At 44.4% G+C, this 24,426-nt stretch overlaps 1 protein-coding gene across 2 annotated transcripts in view; it reads left to right on the top strand.

Annotated features, from left to right (window-relative positions):
• The first annotated feature begins 568 nt into the window (after positions 1-568).
• Positions 569-24,426, top strand: part of Mtmr12 (myotubularin related protein 12) — a 72,877-nt gene continuing 49,019 nt past the window's right edge. The window contains exon 1 of one of the 2 annotated variants that reach the window (XM_021633733.2): positions 569-804. In XM_021633733.2, coding sequence (XP_021489408.1) covers positions 724-804 — 81 coding nt within the window. In that variant the 5' untranslated portion in view covers positions 569-723. The remainder of the gene's footprint in view (positions 805-24,426) is intronic. The other variant, XM_021633732.2, reaches the window with a different exon arrangement.

Genomic DNA, 24,426 nt, shown 5'->3' with positions numbered 1-24,426 from the left:
GTGGAGAAGTCTTAGGGCTTTTGATATCTTGCCAGTTAGAAACAAAGCAACAAACCAAACTTTGAAGTTGAGACAAACATTTTACGGGCACTCAGTCTAATGCTTAGCTCCTGTCTGCTCTGTCTCTTTTCTTTTGTCTAAAGTTAGAGCCTGAACGTCGCTGAAGTGGATTCGAAGCTTCCACAGAGACAGTCTGTTGAGCAGGCTTTCAGAAGCTGAATTTCAAAGATGCTGGCAAATAAATAAAGCAAAGTCGTTGAACAACTGCCCAAAACAACTTGGTGACCTCATGATCATTGGACAAAAGGCGACGTTCTCGTTATCCAATCGTGGGGAAGTCCGGAGAGAACGCTCTGTGGATTGGCTAGAGCAAACCTCTCTTCAGGTAGTGCCCAGTGCCAATCACAGGCCTCCCGGGGGCGGGCTTTGCCTCAGATGGCGGAGCCGAGCACGCCAGTCAACGAGGGAGTGGGCGGGGCCTCCCAGCGCCGGAGGAGCGAGCGGCAGTGGGCGTGTCCCAGGTCGGTAGGCGGGGCGCGCGTCCTGGGCGGGGCGAACGGTGTCAGCGGCGGAGCCGGATGCGGGCGGTACCGCGGCTGCGGCCGCGGCCCTAGGGATGGGCGGAGCCCCGGCCACTGGTGCTGGTGGCCGCCGCCGCTGCCCGAGCCGGAGCTGGAGCCCCCGCCTCTGCAGCTGTGCGTCGTTGCTTCGCCAGGCGGCGGGATGCTGGGGAAAGGGGGAGTCGGCGGTGGCGGCGGTACCAAGGCGCCCAAGCCCTCCTTCGTGTCGTACGTGCGCCCTGAGGTGAGAGAGCGCCGGGCGAGCGCGGCGGCGGGTGGAGCGGCCGGGGCAGGGGCGCTTCCTGCCGGGGTGCCGGGCGGGGCGGAGCGGCAGGACGCTCTGGGCCCTCCGGGCGGTCCGCGGCCCGGACCCCTGCGGCGGGCCCGGCAGGTGCTGGGGCAGGGCCCTGTCCCTCGCTGCGACGCCTATGGGCGGGAGCCGGGGAGGTCCTGCGGCTGCGGAGCCCCAGGTATCCCGGAAGGGCGCCGAAGGCTTGCGTGGTCCGGACCCCGCGGGGTTCCCCTGGCAGCGCGCAGCCTGGTGGGTATGCTCTAGTCTGGACTCACTCGTGAGTCTTGAGAGCTTGTCTGCTGCCTTTAGTGCCTTTTGATGCCGCAGGCGGGACATGGTGCACAGCCTTCCGTCTCTGCGGCTGCTGCTGTAGGGAATGTGGGTCGGCCCCTGGCCTCTTTCGGTGTCTCCCCAGAGAATCCTCTTCACGCTTCCCATTTCATTCCCATTTCTTCACCTCTTCCAATCTGCAATTTTAGTCAAGAAGTGCATTCACTGGGGAAGTACTTTCTGAGCTCCTTCTGAGTGCCAGGTACTTATCCTGAAGGCTGTGATAAGTAACAGTGAACAGAACAAAGATCGCGCTCCCCGGGAGCTTATGTAAAGAGAGAAACAGAGTAAACGATATACATAAGTTATTGTATGGTATTTAGAAGAAGATAATGGGAGAGGGCATCCTTTCATTCTGCCAAAGGTGGTATTTCTGTCAAGACTTAGACGATATTAGTTCCAGATAAGGGGAAGGCTGCCGGTTGACAGAACTCAGAGAAGGCACAGGCAGAAGGTTGGCAAGAGCAGACCTGGACCACTTTGAAGACTTCTGGAGCAGTCGTTCTTTTCTTTAATAGACTTCGTGTTTTAGAGTTGTGTTCGTTCTGCGTCTCCGATTTTGCTTGTTTGTTTGTTGGAGACAGAGTCTATTACATAGTAGCCTGGCTGTCCTGGAACGCACTGTGTACACCAGTCTGCCTTCGAAGTCACAGAGATCCGCCTGCCTCTGCCTCCTGAGTGCTGGGACTAAAGGCAGCAGTACCACCATGCCCAACTTGTGCAAATTGTTCGGTAGTGTGCAGGCAGATGCTTTGCCATATTCACTCCTCCCTATTTCTTCCCACTTTCCTCCTCTGTTAAGGTGGGAAACAGGTGGTCAGGGATGAGAAACCAGAGACGTGGTGCCTGTAGCCTTTGCATATGTCCCTTGAAATCAAGACAGCTAGTGGAGAGTATTAAAATGGGTCCTATGTTTAGTCTTAATTTTCAAATAAAAACTTCATCTGTCAGAAGTTGAGAGGCAGAGTTATCTTACACTTTGCCAGGCTCTCCTTGTATCCCATAGAGGTAATGTGGTCAGTTTCTTTGAAAGTACCCTACTTGAAAAGTAACTGATTTTAACCTCTCCTAGTGAAAGTGAGAGTAAACTGCAAGTGAAAAGTGTGGCCAAAGTTCAGGAGCGCTGAAATCTTTCATCTGAAAGTTCACTCTTTGCCCACAGGCCCTACTGTATTTCCTTTGAGAAGTAGTGGGAAAAATAGTGGTTCGGCTCACTGAAGTCACAGTTTTGGGGTCTTTTTAGAGGGCATTTTCTTCTTTTTTTCTTTTGCATTTAAAACAGTGCTGTGAGGATGCTGAGCATCTTTGCTGTAGTTTGTACTGGATAACATTCTCTGCTCGACTGTGCATGGTTTATTAAAAGGTAATTGTAGGAGGAGGTGAGAAAGCAGTTTATTTTTAAGTAGATAGCTTTGCTAGCCATCGCACTACCGGAAATGGATGAGCAGAACTGAGAGTGTTGCTAATGTGGCTTAGAGTCCTGAGTCTGATACCCTCTTGGTTTACCCAGTGGAAGGTGTCTGTGTATTTTATTTATTTTTGATCTTTTGCTGTACCATCCTAAACCCTATCAGTCTGAAGAGGCCCAGTGCCACCTGATACTGCTTTTTCCCTGTATAGTTCTAGAGAGAGAGAGAGCACAGGGCTTCCACCATGATAACAAGTGCTCTACCACAGAGCCACGTACCATCCCATCACCTCTTTCTTTGTACCACTTTTCCTGGCTGTGAATTTTACAGTTCCTTGGGTGCTTGCTTGTTAACAGATGACTAGTTGCCAGAACCTTTACACCTTTTAGTGTAGTGATGCATGCTCTTGGTGATAAGCGAGCTGATCAGATCTTGGAACTTCCAAAGATCTGTGTGCCAGCTATGATTCTGAAGGCTTGTGATAAATATCAGTGTAGAGAACAGAAGCCTTCAGTAAGCCAGAATAGACTCCATCAAGAGTCAGCACTTTCTGTTCCAAAGTACTGGAACAGTACTTTTTAAAAAGGGTTTATTTATTTTATTTTATGTGTATAAAGTATTGAAGTTGTTAAACATGATCACATTTTCCCCCTTGTGATCCAGAAGGACTGCAGCTGGTGGCCTAACATGGAGGGTAATAGTTAACTCTGTTTTTTTTTGTTTTTTTTTTTCTCTGCCAAAGTAACCTGAGTTGTTTTGTCATTGATTCTCCTAGGTCAGTGAATATGACAGGTAAAATAATCCTAACCCTTTGGTTGTGTTTTGTAATCTGTTCAAAGGGTTATTATTAAGTGGGAAGCTGATGGTTCTGGAAGTTGAGGTCTGTAGGAGGCAGGAATCTTGGGCCACCTTGCTACTTGGTTCTGATGCCCAGAAGAAAGATCTCCCTACTCTCTAGTTCAGCCTCCGGGGCAGGTTGCAAAGAATGTCTGGCAGTGTGCAGACTTGTTATGTTCCAGGGAGCCTTCTGGTGATAGTTTGAGTATAAAACCACTTTTCTTTCTTTTTTTTTTTTTAAAGATTTATTTATTACTTATGCAATGTGTGTTAGCATGTACACCTGCACGCCAGAAGAGGGAACCAGATTTCATGTTTAGATGGTTGTGAGCCACCATGTGGTTGCTGGGAATTGAACTCAGGACCTTTGGGAAGAGCAATCAGTGCTCTTATCCTCTGAGCCATTTCTCCAGCACCCATAAAACCACTTTTCATGTGAAAATGGAACACCTGTGTGAATTATTATGTCAGGAGCCAAAAGTGTTCATTGTAGAAAAATGAGATGAAGTTACACACACACACACACACACACACACACACACACACAAGTAAAAGAGAGAAACTTGTGCTGGTTGTTGTGAGGTCTTTCAGAGGACCCAAGTTTGCTTCTCAGCACCAGCAGCACCTCACTACCACCTGTAACTGCAGATCTGGGGTACCTGAAGGCCTCTTCTGCCATCCTCAGACACGCTTGTGGCAGACAGTCACACACACATACACAAACCTAAAAATAAGTCTTAAAAAAAAAAAAAAGACTCATTTGGTGCCAGCCGCACATGTAAAGATGTGTGTGGAAGAGATGGCACAGGGCGTAGAAGGCCTTGCTGTAAACCTGAGTCCAACCTATGGGGCCTTCATGGCGTGGAAGGGGAGAACCATTTTCTGCAAGTTGCCCTGTGACTTCCGCACTGTGGTATGTGAGCACCCACACACAAACACTGTAAAAAAAGTTAAGAAATGACAAACTTGCTAACTAATATATCCTGTCAGTTATATGCGTACAATATATGGGCATGAAAGCATCTTACCAAAATGGAAGTAATATTACCAATCATATTCTCAACTGCTTTTTTCACCAGAAATGCATATTGGAAACATCTCTCTGTGTCAATTGTTGGGCTTTGTGTCTCAGTAGAGACATGGCGACAGGAGAAGCTGGGCAGCCCAACCCGCCTGGAGAAACTGACTTTGGATGGCTTTGTACTTAGAAACTGATGCTGGATGACAGACAGCTCTGATTTGTCACAGTTACCAGTTCTTTGCCTGGCTACCTTGGCGTTTTAAAAAGGGTTTATTTATTTTATTTTATGTGTATGAGTGTTTTCCTTGCATGTGTACCACATGTGTCCTTGGTGCCCAGGGAGGTCAGAAGATATCGTGTGGTCCCCTGGAACTGGAGTTATAGATGGTTGTAAGTCACCTTTTGGGTGCTGGGAACCAAATCCAGGTCTTCTGCAAGAGCAACAAATATTAGCCTCTGAGTCATCTCCCCAGTGTTTTTGGTCATTTTTAATGACTAGGTATGCCCCAAAGCTTGTACAGAAAGGACAAGTAGGCAGTACTAGGAGGAAGATCGCTTTGACAGAAGCGCATTCCTCTGTGATAGGATGCTAAGTAGAAGGCTTCATGGTGCTCATGTTTTCTTTAAAACCCACCTGGAAAATGTTAGCTCTGAGAGTGCTGCCATGCACACTCGGTTTTACATGGCATTCCAAATATGGTTAAAATGTACTTGCTCATGGAGTTCAGTCAGTGTTTGACTTGGATGTACTAATAATAGTACCAGAGACTTGTTTTGTGGATTTTTTTTTTATAAATTGCCTTCCATTTTATAGGTGAGTCTGCAGGGTTGTTGAACAAAGAACTGTGTCCTAAAGAGCCAGTAGTGACAGGGCCTAGCCAGGCCCATAGGAACTCAGGAAAGGTTTTGTATGGTCCTGAGTGGATAGAAAAGCAGGCTGAGCAAGCCAGGAAGCAGCATTCCTCCGTAGACTTTCCTCAGTGATGGACTGTGACCTGGAAGGATAAGCCAAAATGAAGTCTTTCTTCCCCAAGTTGCTTTTGATCAGAGTGTTAAATAGGCATAGTGAAATGGAAAACATTTTTGCTTTATGTATATTTTGAGATGGTGTCTCTCTGTGTAGCTCCAGCTAGTCTTGAACTCTCTATGTAGACTAGGTTGGTCTTAAATCAGAATCCTCCTGCCTTAGTGCTAGGATTACAGATGGCCACCATGGCCAGCTCGAGATGCGTTTTTGCTGGATCACTTACTTTGACAACTTTGATGGATAAATACTATGAAGAAGAAATTAGCTTAGCCTAAAACAGACATTCTGCCTCAGTCCTCATAGTAAATAATATGTATTTATTTGCATATGAGACAAGTTTTTTTCTTTGTGGCTCTGGAACTGTCCTGGAACTCGCTCTAGACCAGGCTGGCCTCACAGAGATCCATGGGCCTCTGTCTCCCAGTGCTGGGATTACAGGCGTGTGCCACCACCTGGCTTATCCACCTGGCTTACATGCACTCATGGGCACACCCCAGCATGTGTGTCGAGGACAACTTTGAGGAATTGATTCATTCCTTCCACAATGTAGGCCAGGAATTGAACTCAGGTTGCCAGTCTTGGAAGCAGGTACCTTTTACTCACTCAGTCATCTCGATGGCCCCTGCTTTTTAAATCTATAACACCATAGCCCTTTCTCCATTTTCAACTTTCAGTTTTTTGTTTTTTTTTTTTAACTTAGAAACTTTCCCCTTTGGTTTTTAATGCATTCAATGTATCTAAAACACATTGCTTTTTTTCTGTTGATGGGCATATTAAAATATACAGCCAGACAGATCCCCTTCCCTTACAAATATTTATTTATTACTTATTACTATTGTTAATAAATTTATTCATTTATTGGGTTGGGGATTGAACCCAAGGCCTGTGTATGCTAGGCAAGCACTATAGCACTGAATTATATCCCTATTGCCCCCACCAAATTACCTCATTGGCGTTGATAGTCACTGATAGTGATTTAATAGGCCATGGAACGACATTAAAAGTTCTTCCTAAAATAATCACTTTCATAGCTGTGGCTTTAGTTTGATGATCTGTCCAAGCTTCCGCTTTTTTTTTTTTCCTGCATGTGTTTCCTGTGGCATCTCCCTGGGTCAGATCCAACACCATACAACTTGCAGATGGTGCATCCGAAGGCTCTGCCAAACAACATTTCCTGCATTCTAACCAAACAGCTGCCATGGAAGCCTTCCTCTTAGAGCCAGACCATCCTTTACACCCTGCTGCCATCTCCAGTGTTACTGTCAGGGCTGGAGTGGAGCTCAGTGTGTGGTAGATGTGCAAGGCCCAGGCTTTGACCCCAGCACCAAGAGGATGAAGCTAAAAGGCAGGACTGCTGTCAGAAGCTTAGGATGTGGGAAGCCCAAATGTAGTTAAATAAGTATAGGTGGTTTTGTAAATTTTATTATTATTATTATTATTATTATTATTATTATTATTATTCAGCCATGAGGGAATTCTGTTCAGAGCTTGGTCAATCATCTTAGAGGACAGAACTCTTCCTGGCTAAGGTGTTAGTACGTGGAGTGTTTTGTTGCGGTTGCCATGGTGTCATGACAGGAGAGTTCACCGTGGTAACTATTAGAATATTTTCATCATCTCTGAAAGTTTATTTTTCATTTTCATTTCCTTTATACATTTGAGAATGATTTAATTATATTTAAAATTCTGAGCTAATGAGAATACAGTCATCAGCTTTTTTCCTTATTAACATTTGGCCTTTGGCATTTTGCTAGTTTCATTGTGTGGTGTGGACTGAGTTTTCCACTTATTTCTCTCAGGCTTTTTTTGTCAAAGAACAAATTTTGTCCTTTATCACTCTGTGTCCAGTGACTCATTTAGGGTACAAGTGAGTCAAATGAAAACATACTTAGCTTAAACAAAATAAAATGATTTCTGTTCATTTCAGAGGCATTTGCAAGACCATGCTGTTTTGGTTTCATATTTTAGCAGCACAGATAATACCAGTTTGTCTCTTGTGTCCATCTTGCACCATCCTGGTTGGTAGGTGGCCTTGACCTCCTCTATTGCTTGCTTTTGGGGAAGGGAGCCAAAACAGCAGGGATTAAGATTGGGTGAGGGCAGGGAAGCCCTGACTAGAGTGGTGAAGTGCTCTGAGGCCTGCCTTTCTGTAAGGTCAGGTTACCAGCTTCTCTTTCAGTGCTCCTGACATGCTGGGCTTTGATACTTGCCTTTGCTAGGAATTGACAAAAACACCTAAGAACATGATGTCGTTCAAGCCTGTATGCTAAGCCCTTTAGTAGCCAAAGCAAGAGGGTCTTGAGTTTGAGGGCAGCTTCATCAGGTTATACAGTAAGTTCAAAGCCAGCCTTGGATACATAGTAAGTTCCTGTCTCAAAAAACAAAGCAATACAAATCCAAAAACCTGAGAACAGCCTGAAAAAAAAGAAGGAATTCAGTTTTTCAAAAAAAAAAAAAAGTCTTGGTGTGTTGATGCCATTTCTCTAGAATTACAGTTGAATTCCTTAAGATCATCTTCTGCCTCTGTCCCTGAGCTTGGGAGAGAAAATGATTCCTTCACTCTTGGTCTGTGACCTCATATTCCCTCTCTAAGCAAACTGCTACCTCAGCATTTTCCCTAGTATCTAGTCTGTGGTGGGGAACACTGTTAAAGAAAAGAATCTAGGGTTCTGGGTGTGGGGTAAGCCATTTGCAAGTACCTCAGCTCTGTCCCCGGAGCCTCCTTGTCTGGTCTGCATGTTTTTATACCTCATGCCTTTCCTTTCATTACCAACTGTTGACCATTCTCCTTCACCTCTGCCTACCTGCTTGCCTACTTTTTATCTTTCTATGTCCTTCCTCCCAGCCTCCTTTCTCGACTTCAGCTTGCTTAGCTTAGCCTGATTGTCATGTGCCCAAATTAATCCCTTGACTTTTTTTTTCCTTTTCTGCTTTTAGTGATCATTGCTTTCTACCTGATGAGTAAGTAGTATGGCCCACGTCAAGAGAGTGACAAGAGAACCCCCTATGTCCCTTGCGTGTAGTGCCTAAGAACTCAGTATGTGATAGACAGAACACAGGGCCATCTTGGGGTACATGAAAACCCCTCAGTGTTGTGGGCAACGTAGCCGCTGTGACAGACCAGAACAGAGAGACAGCTGAGGCCCACAGTGGGGTTTTGGGAATAGAAAGAAGATGCCATGATGTCACAGAAGCACCTTCAACCTGTGATTCTAGAGGTTCCTGGTTCTGGTCCAGCCACTTGGTGATGACCTTAAAGTGGACTTTGCCTTTCTTCCTCCTCTTCTCTCCTGTGACATGGATAGGTATCTTCCCTGCAGGCTTATTTTGGGAATGAGGGAAAATACATGTTGACTATTGTGCTCCATGCTGGCCTTGTGGCTGATGCCTAACAGCTTATAGATGCTCTTATTATTAATAATAGCTATAACTGGAAGATTCTTTGTTCAACATCTTTATGTACCTACCATTTGCTAACACTAGGTTAAAATTAGGAATCCAAAGAAGCTGTGTATGTAGAAGTGTCACATTCTGTTGGCAAGACAGCGGGTCTCCAGATGGCTCTAAAAGCATGGAGGTAGGCATGCCCAGAATGCCAAAGAGCCCAGAGCAGAGGAGGCTCTGCACACAGCATCGGGCTTATGTGAAGGCTTTGTGGAACTTGGGAAGGTCAGCCATACAGTGGGGTTTGGTATGGGAAGGAGGGGGCTAATAAGACAGGCAGAGAAAAGGGGGACAGCTGGAAAGCTTGCCAGGTGTGTTGGGAATGTATCATTGGGGCCTCTGTCCCCCTCTCACCCATGCATTTGTATCTCCGTGAGACAATGAAAAAGGGATAAATCTGCAGGAGCATTTTTAGATTCTGGAAAGATTCCTTACTGCTAGGTCAGGTCTAGCTCTTAGCAAGCCTACAGGCAAACACTTACCCTCTGACCAAGGCTTTTTAACTCCTCCCAGTTATTTAAGCAGCACAGAACAGTTCTGGGGAAGATGGAGAATGAGCCGCAGAGGCAGCGCCATGTGTCTCTGCAGTTGCTGTCAGTTGCATCCCTTAGCTTAGGTTATAACACAGTATCAGTCCAGTATCGCCCTGCTCACCCAGCCTTTACCCATGTCCAGCAGGCTAAGCCAAACCTCTCTCAGGGTCTCACCTGCTCGTGGTTTGTTAAGAAAGCCCGAGCTTGGATTCCTGCAATTGGTCTGTGGCTGTTTCATTTCTGTGTGGCCTAAGCTCTTGTTTTCTGGTTTTAGAGAATGAAATTTCCTGATTTTAGAGAGTGTAGATTTTCTTTTCCTTTTTGATGCAGGGCTTCTCTGTGTGACTCTGGCTGTCCTGGAGCTTCTCTGTAAACCACATGGTCCTTGAACTCAGAGATCTACTTACCTCTGCCTTCCAAGTGTGGGGATTAAAAGAATGTGCCACCAAGGGATTCTTTTGAGACTAAGATATGCAACAAAACAAAACAAAATAAAAACAAAACAAAACAAAAAAATCCAAGAGAATTCAGAAATGCCCCAGGAATAGGGAAGGGCATGGATTGGGAAGGCTGACTTCATTTTTTAAAGTTCAAAATTTGAGAGACTTTCAAATGCACGCAAATTCGACATTCAGAGAGGAAAGGGAGAAAAGGTGTGTGCAGTTTGTAAAGTTCCCGGAAGGAGTGCTAAGCCCCTCCCCTCTGTGTCCTTCAGTCTTTCCCCTTGGCAGCATCTCCCTTTTCACCTGTGGTGCAGGCTGCTGCAGCTCAAGTTCTTGCTGGTGTGGTTGACTGTTCTGTCCTTGAGAATTGCTGAGTGTGTTTTCCAACAGAGTCTGAAGCCCCTTGAGACCAGGGCTGTTGTGCCCCCCACCCCTTCCGCTCACTGGTTTTATTGAATATTGGTGGCATCAGAAAGAGCAGGATCTCAGAAGGCAGCTGCTGGGAAGCATCATTTGAGGGGCTTTTCATATTTCCTGGTAAGGGAGCTGAATGGAGGATTTTAGGTTAGGCTCACAGATCCCTGATCAGTGTCTATGTTCTGTAATCAGATTTGGCCTGCGGTACTTTGTTCCCAAACAGTTATTTTTGCTATCACTTGGTAGTTCTTAAGCCAGTGACTTTTTAGATGCCTGGAGAGAGAGAGAGAGAGAGAGAGAGAGAGAGAGAGAGAGTGTGTGTGTGTGTATAGTTTTTTGTTCTCAGACTTCAAGCATGTAGACCCTTTGTGTTGTCTGTGGCTTACAGGATGTAAAAGAAGCCAGGTAACTAATGAAGTCACACCTGTGGTCCTGGCATTTATTTTGGTATTTATGTCTTAACTTTTCCCCTCTAACTTGAATATTTTCCTAGGGGAGAGTGTTTGTTTGGAGGGCCAACATGCGCCTTGAATGAGTGGCATTTTTAGTTTCTTCAGTAAATGATGAACTATTGGAAGAGCAAGGGTGCATTCTAAGGAGAAGTTATGTTGTCGCCTTGTCGCCATCTTCTTCTTTTTCTTCTTTCTTCTTCCTCTTCCTTTTCTTCCTCTTCCTCTTCCTCCTCCTCTTCCCCCTTTTCCCCACTTTGGTTTTTTGAGACAGGGTTTCTCTGTGTAGCCTGGGCTGCACTGGAATCACTCTGTAGACCAGGCTGGCCTCAAACTCAGAGGCCTCTGCCTCCCAAGTTCAGGGATCAAAGGTGTGTGCTCCCATGCTTGCTCAGTTATATCGTCGTAAAACTAAATCAGATGTAATCAGTTGGTGGAAGGCTTCCTAGCATGAAGCCTGGGATAAGCGGGTGGTGCATACTGTAACCCTACCATTTGGGAGGTAGAAGCAGGAGGATTGGAAACTCAAGGTCATCTTTATCTACACAGTGAATTTAGGGCCAGTCTGGGTATGTGAATCCTGTCTCAAACCAAAGGAAAAAAATTAAACAAAAACCAAACACTTAAGGGTCAAGAACACTAGAGCTGGTGTCAGGGCTTATGATGGAGAACCCTAGCTTCACCATCTATTTGGCTGGAAGAACCTTGGGGACTGACTTTACTTAGCCTTTTCAAGTTTTATTGGCCTTATCTGTAAAGTTAAGATGAAAATTCCTTATACTCATAGGTGTATCTAACCTGAAGCACAAGGGCTGTGTCCCATGATGAGTGTAAATGCTGTCCAACGCATTTGTAGATGACAACATCTATGCTATATTAGAAGGTTGGACAAATGTGTGAAAATAAATGACATAGGCAAGACGTCTATGAGTCAACATTGTAAACACCAACAAATTGCATTCAAGTGTTTGTAACAACAGATGCTTAGTCTAGAAATGCTAGTCTCCAACTAGCCTCTTAAATGAAGTTGTTTTCTGGCTGAAACTGGTTTGTATAATGAGTGAATAGGAGAGCCCTTAAAGACCAGGTATGTAGTCATCTGTGTGGTATTGTTACCTTGAACTAGACAGATTGTCAGTTTCTTACTGCATGTCTGTCTCCTTATCTGCCCTCAGATGCTCTTTTGTTGGCTTATCATCAAAGTAATTGGTGCCTGCAGTGGCCAAAAAGAGTATATATAGTTAGTAGAGCAGAGCTGTGCCCAGCAGCAAAGCCATTATCCTGTCCTCCTTTTTTGAATCTGGAGGCTTCAGAAAATGAATCTGCCAGTAAGACTCAGAGGGAGACAGTCCTCCTCAGGCACCTCTAGGAAGAATCTAGCTCTCTAGAACTGACCCGTATGTGGATTCATTCAGGCTAGAGTCTGCAGCATCCGTGAGAAAACTTCTGTTTAAAATCTGAGCTTGAATGTGCACCTCTTCTATCAGTGAAACTAGAACATATTTCAGAAAGTCAAGTAAAGGAGCAATTTGAAGTATCTGGCCATAGCCACGTTAGTGTGTACTGTGTTAGCTTTCTGTCACTGTAGGAAATACCTGAGGTAATTATCTGGATAGTAAAAAGCCAAGGTTTATTTTGGCTCATGTGTTTGGAGGGTCTAGTCCATGGTTGGTTGGCTTTGTTTTTTCCTGTGATGAGGCAGCACATCATGGCAGGAGTGTGTGGTGGAAGCAAACTACGGACCTCATGGTGGAAGGGACGAGGATCCTATTCTCTTCTTTGAGGGAAGCCTCAAAGACTTCTACTATGCCACACTTCTTCAAGTTTCCATCACCTTCCAATAGCACCAGACCAGTAGTCAGACCTTTAACGTAAGGGCCTTTGGTAGGCAGTCTAGAGCCTAGCTGTAGAGCTGTTGTTTTACTCTTTGAATAACTGTGCCTACCAGTGAAGAATATTACCCGGAAAAGGGATTACTTGTTTTTGTATGTTTTGATGTATATATTCTTTAGTAGACTTTCATTGACTAATTTTTTTTCATTGACTATTTACTCTCTGTCAAGGGTGGGAGTTGAAGCTAAAAACCCATGAAGGTACAGTCCAAGCCCTGAGTTGGCATCATTTGTTGACAAGACAGACTAAGTAAGCAATCAGTGCAGCTAAGTATGGGAAGTACTGTAACAACAGAGAGTGGGTTGGGCATTCAGAAAAGGGCCCTTTGTCAGTCTTGTGAGGAAGGCTGGTTTGGAGAAAGCTTTCCAAAAGAACTGTACTGTGCGATCAGTGGATTGGACAGAGTACTGGATGGACAGGGTTGGTGACCTGTATATATTAAGTGGTCTCAGTACTTTCACAGGGCCAGGGTCACACAGAGGCAATAAGACTTGGTAGCTATAGGAGCATCCAGGTGACAGGACGATGGCCTGAGTAAAACAGTAATAAGGAGGGGTAGACCTGGATATGTTATGAAGCAGAGGATGAGACCTGAGATACAAGCAGTAGTTAGAGAATGACTCCCAGGTTCCAGGAGTAGTTTGCTGAGTTAACTAGATCCCACAGGTGCCAGCTTTGTAAGAGGCAGGGATGGTGTGGTGATGAGTTGGCTTTGAAATGTGAGTTTGAAAGACTGAAGGACATGCTAGTATGAGTAACTAGGGGCCTGTAGGTTGTCTAGAGCTGGAGCTCTGACAACAGATGTTGCATGGAGAGCTATTTGCAGACCCTCCTCCAGAATCCCTGTGATAGGAGTGCTCATCTAGGGAGTAGAGGGCCTTCTCAGAAAAGGGACTTGAGTAAGGTATCGGCCACTCTGCATACAAGTAACCTCTGCCCATTTTTAGATCCCAATATTATGACGTTTTTCCTGAGAGTGCCAGTCTCTTTCATCCCTTCCTGAAGCCAGATGTGGTTGGGTACACACCTATGATCTCAGGAGGCAGCGGCAGAATCAAATTTCAAGGTTACCCTCAGCAGCACAGTCCGGTGGAGGCCAGTCTGGGCTGAGAGATGCTGGCCCCTTTCTGAATGTGCTTAGGTGCTTGCTGTGCTCCCTTGTACCTGCTATTTGCCATCGTCTATGCTGTGTGCTGATGGACATGCTGCACTCTAAAGAGGTAGAGGTAGGTGCTGTGTTGCCTCTGATTGCTGGGCCTGGACTAGAGCAGATCATAAGGGATGGCTGTTGAGGAACTGGAAGAGTATAAGTGTTGAGATGCAAAGGCAGCATCCGGAGAGGAGGTCCAAAGACAGAGGCAGATCTGATTAAAGGTAAGAGCACAGCTTTAGTTGTACTGATGAGGCTAGAGTCCCACTGCACTTTTCCTGGCTTAGTCTTTTCTCTTTCTGTGAACAGTGAGAACAGCGACAGTAGTTAACAGTCTTGAAATTTAAATGAAATTTGCAGATAGGATTTTTCTTTCTTTGGGCAGGGCTTTTAGTAACTATTGCCTCAATTATCTAAGGGTCCAACAGTTTTTTTGTCTGAATTTCATAATGAAAATCAATTCATCTTTCCCCCTTTTCTCCCTCGCTTCCTCCCTGCCTTTCTCCCTCCCTTCCTCCCTGTCTGTCTGTCTGTCTGTCTCTTTGGTGTGTTGTAATGGCTGGTTTTATGTCAACTCGACACAGGCTACAGTTAGTTGAGAGATGACATTCTCACCTAAGAAAGTGCCTCCATAATATCTCGCTGTAGACAAACCTATAGGGCATTTTTAAGTGATTGATTTGGAAGGGCCCAGCCTATTGTTAAGTGGAGCCATCCCTGGTCTGGAGATCCTGGGTCCTATAAGAAAGCAGTCTGAGCAAGCCATGAGAGCAAGCCAGTAAGCAGCACTCCTCCGTGGCTTCTGCATCAGATTTGCCTCCAGGTTCCTGCACTGTTTGAGTTCCTGTGCTGACTTGAATTTCTTCATTGATGAATAGTGATGTGGAAGCTAAAAAAACCCTTTCCTCCCCAAGTTTCTTTTGGTCATGGTGTCTCATTATAGCAATAGTAACCCTAACTAGGACATGCTTGTGTGTATGTTTGCATATGGGTAATGTGTGTGTTTATGAGTGGGCATGTCTGTGTGTATGTGTAGGCCTTGAGGTCCATGATAGTTGTCCTCAATTGTTCTTCCATCTTAATCATTAATATGGGAGGACTCACCAGTTCAGCCAGTATTGCTAGTCTGCTTGCTCTAAGGAACCCATTTTCCAGCTTCTGAGGCTGGAATTAAAGGTGGTCACCACACCCATCTGGTGTTTTAGGTGAGTTCTGGGCACTCAGACTTTGCTCCTCACACATGTATGGCAAGTACTTTAATCACTGAGCCATCTCCTCAGTATCTCCATCATTTGGTACCTAGGATATTTAGCTTTTGTTTAAATGAGTTGACCATTTCGCACTCTCAGTTATCAGCTGTGTGAAATGAGGTACCGACTCCTCCTTGCCGGAGCTCTGTGATTTGGGGGCCGTTCCTCAGAAATAGATCTGAGAAGAGATCAGACTGACAGCTCTTGAGGGTGCTGGGAGCTCTGTAGGTATGTCTCCTTTGGGTGATAGTTCTCAGGCTCTCATCTTATCTGGCATAGACATTGCTGGAAAGGGTGTGCTGTCTGAGCATGGGTGGTGATCTTAGATGACGAGGTAGTGGCAGCTGAAGGCCCTAGGAATTGTTGATTTTTCTCAGTGAGAGCCAGAACAGATGCAGCCAGCTCCTTTTGATCTGTAGAGGAAAAGTTTCGGAAATCGGCAGACTTATTTTTCAAGCTTTTTTCCTGTTTTTAAAATAAATAAACAAAACAAAACAAAACAGAAAGGATGCCCATAGTACTGAAGTAAACATTGCATTTGGAAATGAACAAAGTCCAGCTCTGATCCTGCCACTCTGGCAAAACCATTCTTCATTTGCATCTTGCCCTCATTCTAATTGAGTCCATGCCACTGAAGCAGCCCAGCCTTAAAAGCCTGACATAGTGTGACCCCAGTGACAATAGTGTTTTGCTTTTCTTTCATACCATAATAGCGAGCTCTGTCTCTTTCAAATGGGAGAGTGTCAGGTGCAGGACAGAGCATGTAGGTAATTTGTAACTTACACAACTAGAAAATTGGTCGTTTTTAAAAAATGGGTTAGCTTTGGAAAAGTCTGGTGTTGTAACCAGTAGAGCCATTTCTCTTGATTATTAACAATCATACATTTTATTTTTTTGTACATTGAACATAATAGTTAATGAAGTCAGTGGGGAATTATTTTCCATGAGGAACTTTATGTTACAATCCATAGCTGTAGGATTACACACCTACAGTGAGTGTTAGAGTTGAAGAATAGTGGGATAGCAGGTGCAAAGGCATAAGAATCCTGGTCCTGTCTTGGAAACCAAGATGGATTCAGAGCTTCCACCACCTGAAGAACAAGACTGCTAGAGAGATGGCTAGTTTATTGGTTGTTGTGGAGAGCTCTTGGAATGATGCCAGGTCTGTCCATGGAGGATGCTCTGCTGAAGTTCTTCTGGACCTGCTTCATGAGTAACTGTCTGGATTCATGCCACATGTGGCATGGTGGTATTTAAGAGAATGCTGTGCCGTGGTTCGAGCATTTGGTGATGCCAGCCATACTAATGGCCATAGCTAGCTGTTGTTTCTTAATCTTCCATATGCTTCTTTTTTCTTGCTGATTTCAGAATCTGCTTATTTTTCAAGCTTTTTTCCTGTTTTTAAAATAAATAAATAAAACAAAACAAAACAGAAAGGATGCCCATAGCACTGAAGTAAACATTGCATTTGGAAATGAACAAAGTCCAGCTCTGATCCTGCCACTCTGGCAAAACCATTCTTCATTTGCATCTTGCCCTCATTGGTTTTAAAGTTATTTTTCAGTTTTGAATTTTGAAACGTTATTTGAGATGGCCCTACTTGTAATCTAGGCTGGCCTAAAGCTCACTGTGTTGTCCAGACTGGCTTCAAACTCTCATTGTTCCTCCTGCTGGGGCTGTGGAAGGTTCGCATTTCAAGTATGAGTTACCATGCTTGGCTTTTTATTTTAAAAATGTAGATGTTATTATACTTGATCTTAGCTGAAAGGCCGAGAAGCGCTCTCTCTCTCTCTCTCTCTCTCTCTCTCTCTCTCTCTCTCTCTTTCTCTGTGTGTGTTTAATTTAATTTTATGTGTATGCGTGTTCTGGCTGTGCCTGCATTGTATGTATACCTTGTACATGCAGTCCTAAGAGGCGAGGAAAAGGTATTAGATTTCTTGAAACTGGAGTTACAGATAGTGCTGCCATGCTAGGAACTGAACCTGGGTCCTTTGTAAGAGCAGCAAGTGCTTCTAACCAGAGAAGCCGTATCTCCAGCCCCCTTAATTCAAATTTTGAGACAGGGCCTCACTCAGGTCCAGCCTGTCCTTGAACTTGCAATCCTTCTGCCTCTCCTTCCTAAGTGCTGGAATTAAAAATAAAATATAAGAAGTGTGAAGTCTACTTTTAATTATTAATTAATTGAACAAAATCTTTGAGATCCACTGTGTCCCAGACCTGTATTAGAGTCTGGTGACAAAGACTTGCCCCAAAGGGCTTATTGACTTCAGGAGACAGATGATTATAGGAGAGACACAGGAGGCTGGAAGGACCTGGCAACAGAGAAGGTTTCCCTGAGGAAATGATCTTGCACTGAGTTACACAAAAAAATTCTCGGTGCCAAAGAGGGATAGGAAGCCATTCAAAGCAAGAGGAAATGCCTGTGGAGACAACTCCGGATGAGAGGGTGTGAGAGAGATACAAGGGGCCAAAGGAAGACTGAGTGTCTGATATAGTGATGAGGGCATGGTAGGAGGCCAGACTGGTCAGTAGGTATGGACCAGGATAAACAGGGCTTCATAGTCTTCCTACTGTCTTTATCCCATACCTAAGCCAGAGCAGGCTGTGTTCTGAAAAGATCCTTCTTGAGGGTAGAGAATGGATCAGAAAGAAAGCAGATGCAAGCAGCCTAATTGCAGTGGCGTTGGTGAGAGATGAAGTGGTGCTGGGTGGTGCTGGTGGACAGAAGGCACGACTGTGGATTGTGGGTATCTTTTTTTTTTTTCTTTTGGTTTTCTTCAAGACAGGGTTTCTCTGTGTAACCCTGCCTATCTTGGAACTCACTCTGTAGACTGGGCTGCCTCTGCCTTCTGAGAGCTCGGATTAAAGGTGTGCACCACCACCACCACCCGGCATGGATATAGTTAGTAGGTGATGATAATAGAATTGGTGTTAGAGTGGATATTTTGGCTGGTTGGAGGAGGTGGAAAAATACTCTTAGAATGACCTGTAGGCTGTAGGCTCTTGAAGGGAAGCACTGTCTTGCCCAGACAGCAGTGTTAATAACGGTTGGAACACAGTGTACCATGAACCCTTGAACTCTCCACAGCTGGCACGGCAACCAAGAGGTTGATGCTTTACACAACAGTAAGTTGTAAGGGGTTACTCTGTCGGCTGGTGTGAATGAAACCCAAGATTTCTTCCCTATGTAGTGGACCAGTGTCACTTTATTTACTTGTGAGGAGTAGGTGTGATAGCTAATGTTGGCTCAGTTTAAATGGATTAAGAAATGGCTAAGAAGTCAGGTGATGTGGCACAAGCCTGTAATTCCAGCCCTCTGTGAGTTCGAGGCCAGCCTGGCCTACAAAGCAAGTCTAAGACAGTCAAGGCTACACAGAGACACCTGTCTCGAAAAACCAAAAAAGGGAGCTGGAGAGATGGCTCAGAGGTTAAGAGCAGTGGCTGCTCTTCCAGAGGTCCTGAGTTCGATTCCCAGCAACCAAATGGTGGCTTACAACCATTTATAATGAGATCTGGTGCCTTATTCTGGAATGCAGGCCTGCATGCATGCAGGCAGAACATTGCATATATAATAAATAAATCTTTAAAAAAAAAACAAAAAAGAAAAAAAAAACAAAACAAAAAACGAAAGAAAGTAAGACAAGAAAAAATATCTAAGAGATTAGTAAAGTACAGTGTGGGTATGGTAGTGAAAATTTGTAGTCAGGTCATTGGGGCCTCTGACCCAATGAATGCACTAAGCCCTAGATAGACTTATTATATGGTAGCATTTTGAGAGGTGGTAGACAACAGGAAGTTGAGATTATTTGGAGGAAATAGGTCACTGGGCATGTGTCCTTAAGGGCTAGATCTTGCTCTGTTTCCTTGTAGTATACTGTTCTCTCTGCTTTATCCTCTGTTCTGCCATGCCTTTCCACTAAACTGTGGATGGATTGACACTAAACTGTGGGCTAACGTAAAATAAATTCTCCCTTAAAGTTCTCAAGTATTTGACTAATACAGCAGTTCTTTTTTTTGTTTTCCCATCAGTACTCTTCCAGGCTTTCTCCTTGCCCCCACCCTCATTTTTGGTGACAGGGTCTCATGTAGGGTATCTTTTTTTTTGATGTAGGGTCTTGAACTAACTGAGAATAGGTGAGGCCTTGAACTCCTGAACCTGTCTTCCATCCAAGTGCTGAGTACAGGCATGTATCACATGTCCAGCTTCTGTGGGCACTCTCTGTGGTACTTGATCTGATTTCAGTTTGACTTAATGCTGCTTGACTGATCATCCTGTCTTCCTTCTTCCATTTCTCCTTTTGATATAAGAGACATTATAGCATTCTGGAAGAGTACAGAGTAGGTGAGGATAAATACCTGGGAATAAATTCTGTTTCATATACCAGTTGGTGCTTTCGTCTACATGGATATGATGATTATTATTTCAAAGGCCTGCTGTGAGGATTAAATGAGCTAATAAATACTAAGCCCTTTAAACAAGCCAGGCACTTGTGGCTCAAGAAACATTTATCATCATTCACCTGTCTCGGTGAGGCTGGCCTGTGCTCAGTTTGAAAGAAGACTGGAGACTTTGGTATTTGCAGGTTGAAGAACTCTTTGAGTCCATAGTGTCTACTAGGTTGTGATGCAATAATTCATACTGCGCTAAGAAAGAGATTGTATTTATTCATGCAAAGGTCACATTGTCTGGTCTTTTGCCCAAGGTGTTCGTAAATACAACAGCTTATGCCTTGGTATAAAACGTCATGAGTGGGAGGAAGATGCACATGTGGGAATTTATTTCTTTGAGGCAAGGCCTCATTTCTCCTCTGAAACTTAAGTTGCTGGTCGTCTTTAAGCCTCAGTTTCCTCATCTGTGAAGTGGATAGAGTACTGGGCCTATGGGGAGAATAGGATAGTAATAGGGAGTATGTATCTGGTATGAACAAAAGCTTATTAGATGTTGGCTGTTACTGTTACTGTCTGTCAGAGTGATTAGAGAGGACTTTTGTCACGGTGCAAAGTTCTACACATTCATTATTACTGCACAGGTCTTATGACTTTTGACAGCATTCCAAATAGGTGAGGTCGCTGTGTGATCTAGATGTAGGGTGAACAGGGTGATTTAGTGTCCTTTGAGGTGAGGATTTGCATCAGTTTGGTGATAAGATTGTTTTCAGCAGCAGCAGCAGCAGCAACAGTATCTTACTGTGTTCTGACCTTTCCTTTCCTGGCTTTAGCACTGAGGAAGTGTGATGAATAGTGGCAGTTTCGGTAGGAAGTTGAACAGGTTAAGAATCTGTTGGCTTTTCTGCCATGGTCTTCTGATGTTGAAATTGCCAAATACTTGTAAAATGTGTGTGGCTCCTGGGTGACTTGTGGTTCCTGAGTGACTTTGTTGGTTTTGGGTTTTTCCAAGATTGAAACAAGATTGACTTTCAGTTAGCATTTTGGTGCCAATATTAAAATGTATCTAAAATTATCCCAGGGAAGAAGTCAGCGCTTTTAAAGTTAAAGGTTGTACTAAGCACAGCCTCTTCCTTTAGATGATTGATCGCATTCTTCAAACACCATGTTGCCTGTGACCTGACCTTTGTGCTTCAGAGTGGAGACAGTGGGTCTTCCTTTTTAGTTTCTTTTTCCTCCTCTTCCCCTCCTTTGTTTCTTTGTTTTAATTGCTGGAGCTTGGACCCAAGGTCTCAAGTCCTAATTGAGGACTATCACTGAGCTATACCCAGTCTTTCCTTTTCAGCCAAAGCACCCACCTCCTTTCTGGACACAGATATTCAGACTGACCTCTGACCTGACCCTTCATAGGTTCTCTTGATCCTGGGTCAAGCAGGCAGTACAGTTCTTCACTCCATCCCTTTGGACTGTCTCTGAGAGTGGAACACTTGCCTTTGTCAGCTGCAGCCTCTCATGCTCCTGACTCGGCCCTGTGCTTTTTCTTGAATGACATTTATTGGAGATAGTAAATACTACATGCTCAGTTTACTCCTCTACTTCCCTTGTCTCTTATTGCCCATGGGATAACGCCCAAATCCCTTAAGATGGTATACAAATTGCTTTAAGCCACGCCAGTGCCAGCCCTGTTTCTCACCTTTACAGTGTCAGTAACCATGTGTTCCTGCCTGCTGTTGCTGTTTATACCTTCTCTTCATTGTCATTTCCTGAAAGGATGTTGCCAATGTCATTTCTATGTCCTCTGTTCATCTCCCTTCAGTTTGGTGCCTTTTATGCTCCCACAGCCCTCTAGCAGTGCCTTTAGGAGAGTATTCTTCACAATGTCCTGAAAAGGTGTTTGGTACTCTGTTTTCCCATGCTGGACTACATGCACTTGTTCCTTCTGTGCTTGGTTCCAGCACTTTTCCAGGACTCATTTAAATGATCCCTGTCTTCTATAAATAACCTTCTTTCTTTGTACTTACACATTTCTTCTAACTTAAGTTATAGTGTATTCTGCTTCAGGAAAAACTAAAAATATATGTATGTGTCTATGTATATGTGTATACATATAAGACTTAGTTTGGAAATGACAAGGTTAAAAACAATGTGGAAGCCTTGTATATGCCTATGATCCCAGCAGAGGCAGGCAGATCTCTGAGTTCAAGGCCAGCACTTTGGTCTACAAAGTGAGTCCAGGACAGCCAAGGCTACACAGAGAAACTCTGTCTCTAAATGCCAAAATAAAATAAAATAAAATAAAATAAAATAAAATAAAATAAAATAAAAAGAAGAACAGTACGAAATTTTTGTTAAGTATTTTGTCTATAGAGGCCAGAGGTTGGTCTGGGTCATTTCTGACTGTGTTTTGGGACCCCAGTCTCGTTGGCCTGAGGCTAAGCTGCCTGAATAATGAGGGATCCTGTGGCTTCACCTCCCCAGCACTGACTCTGGAAGCTTGTACCGCCACACCTACCTGAAGTGTTAAGATTTTTATTTGCTTGCTTTTTATTTTCGTAGGCTGTTAACAAACTGATGATCCCCTGCCTCAGCCTCTGAGTGTTGGATTACACACGGATCACCACCACTCCTATGCAGTTTCAAGTTTGGGTTTTTTGTTTGCTTTTTGGTTTTTTGAGACATGGTTTCTCTCTGTAGCCTTGGCTGTCCCTGCACTCACTCTGCAGATCAGGCTGGCCTCGAACTCTCAAAGATCTGCCTGCCTCTGCCCAATGGGATCCCTCTGACGGGACTAAAGGTGTGCGCCACCACTGCCTGGAGGGGTTTCAAGTTTTTAAAGTCATTTCTGCCTGGCATGTGTTGTAGGAGAGTAGGTGTTCCTGTCTACTCTCAGTCATGGTGGCCAGAGAAAGCCATTCAAGCAGCATCAAAACCAGCAGAATAATGTCAAATCCTGTGAGGGTTTTACTGGCTACAGACCCACTTTACCTTCACCCCTAACTGGGTGAAGGTATTTGAGGCTATATATGCTACTTGTGTCACTTGACTCTTCTCTGCCAATCTTATGAGGTAGTGGCTGTGACATTAGATCCTCATCCTGTGGCCCTTAGGAATATAGTGACATTAATGCATTGGGTGATATGATTTTAGTCATCTGTGACTTCTCAAAGTTACGATGTTGACCAGAGTTAGCATATTTGACAGTAAACAGAATTCCACCATGACAGATGTGTATCAACAAGGGAATTGTTTGTAGCGACACAGCTATGTCTCAAAGAGCTGTTGGCTTCTGAGAGCCATGTTTGTAGTTCCTCTGTCTCCCCTAGCTTTTTTTGTGTGTGTCTCGTTATCTGGAGAGCAAGTTGTGTCTTTTTCCTCAGGCTTGTGGTCTAGTTTTCAAGTCTGCCTTTGAGCAGCCCGCTTGATTAGTATCTTTGAGCCTTTCAGAGAAATTAATAGGAGAGATAGTCATCCTGCTTTTGTAAGCTAACTCTTGTTAGCTCCCATTGCAGCTAATGGGGAAGAAATGGTTCCTTCCAAGAGGCTGGGGACTGGGAACAGTAGTCTGGGGAAAGGGAGTTTGGGATTGTACGAAATGCTACAAGGTTTCTCTGAATTATTTTGTCTCTGGAATGTTAAAGAAAGAACTTCAGACCTGGCCTAGTGGTGTTCAGCAGTAATCTTGCACTTGGGAGGCTGAGGCAGGGCAGTCCTTACCCAGCCAGCTCTGTCCTGGACTACGTTCTCCTCACTAGTTAAGACAAGTGCTGCAGTTTGCAACAGCTGATTGAATTTAATGCTTCGCTTTGCTTCCTCTTCACAGAGGGATGATAAAACCTGACAAAAATAGCTGTGCTTTAATGTAGTTCTTCAACAGTGACAGAGACTGGAAACTCCGAATGAGAGTTCCCAAATACGCAGCTGTACTTGTACACCTTGTACATGTACATAAATCGCTTGCTCACCCCCAAAACATTGCATCAGACTCAGCCTCCCCTAACAGGCTCCCAAACTCCCTGACACACCCCAAGTTTGAGAAGCCTGTCCCCAGAGAGTGGATTTGTGGCATCTCCTGGGATGGAAATTACATTTACCTCCAAAATAGGCTATCTTAAAAGGGTTTTTCTTGGGCACTGGTGGCCCATATTTTTAATCCCAGCACTTGAGAGGCAGAAGCAGGCAGATCTCTGAGTTCAAGGCTAGCCTGGTCTACAGAGTGAGTTCTAGGACAGCCAACACTACACAGAGACACCCTGTCTGAAAAACCAAAACAACAACCACAAAAAAACAAAACAGAGGGTTTTTCTAGGTAAGCAAGTGACACTGTCATCTTTACAGCATCTGACAGTTCTAACAGGGCCTGCACCCAGGTTGATTCTCATGCCATAGTTTTTGATTTAACAATCAGACTCTTTATTCTACCCACAGCTTTTTATCTAAGTAAAATTAAATAAACACAGTTTATTTGCTGACAAAACTGTTGTGTCTTTTAGCATTTTCCAGTCAGGGATTGACAGATGACATCATCCTCAGGGTGTCATTTATTGTGTTTTTCTGCCCTGTTTTAGTTTTTGTTGCTGTTGTTGTTGTATTAGGCACTGAACCTCACGTAGGACCTCACATGCTAACGAGGTGCTCTTCCACTCAATTTTTTTTTGCAAGCCTAGCCCTCTTTACTGTTTAGTTTGAGACAGGGTTTCCTTAGGTTCCCAGGCTGTTGTTGAACTTTCTATCTTTATGCCTCAGCCTCCTGAGTGACAGGGATCATGGGCCTGTCTACCACCAGCCCAGCCTTTTCCTTCACTCTTTCCTGTCCTTTTTCCCTTTCTCTTCCCCTCCTTCCTTCCTTCTGTCCATCTGCCCTTGGCTAGGTCTTTTGCTGTATCCCCAGGCTTACTGTGTAGCTCACGCTGCTTTAAACTTACAAATCCCTCTGCCTTTCGTGTTGGGATTTCAGGTGTGTCTGAGATTAGGTATTTTGGTAAGAA

This window comes from Meriones unguiculatus, chromosome 3 (assembly GCF_030254825.1).
Source record: "Meriones unguiculatus strain TT.TT164.6M chromosome 3, Bangor_MerUng_6.1, whole genome shotgun sequence".
Classification (NCBI taxonomy): domain Eukaryota; kingdom Metazoa; phylum Chordata; class Mammalia; order Rodentia; family Muridae; genus Meriones; species Meriones unguiculatus.
This window is presented reverse-complemented; position numbering and strand designations above follow the sequence as displayed.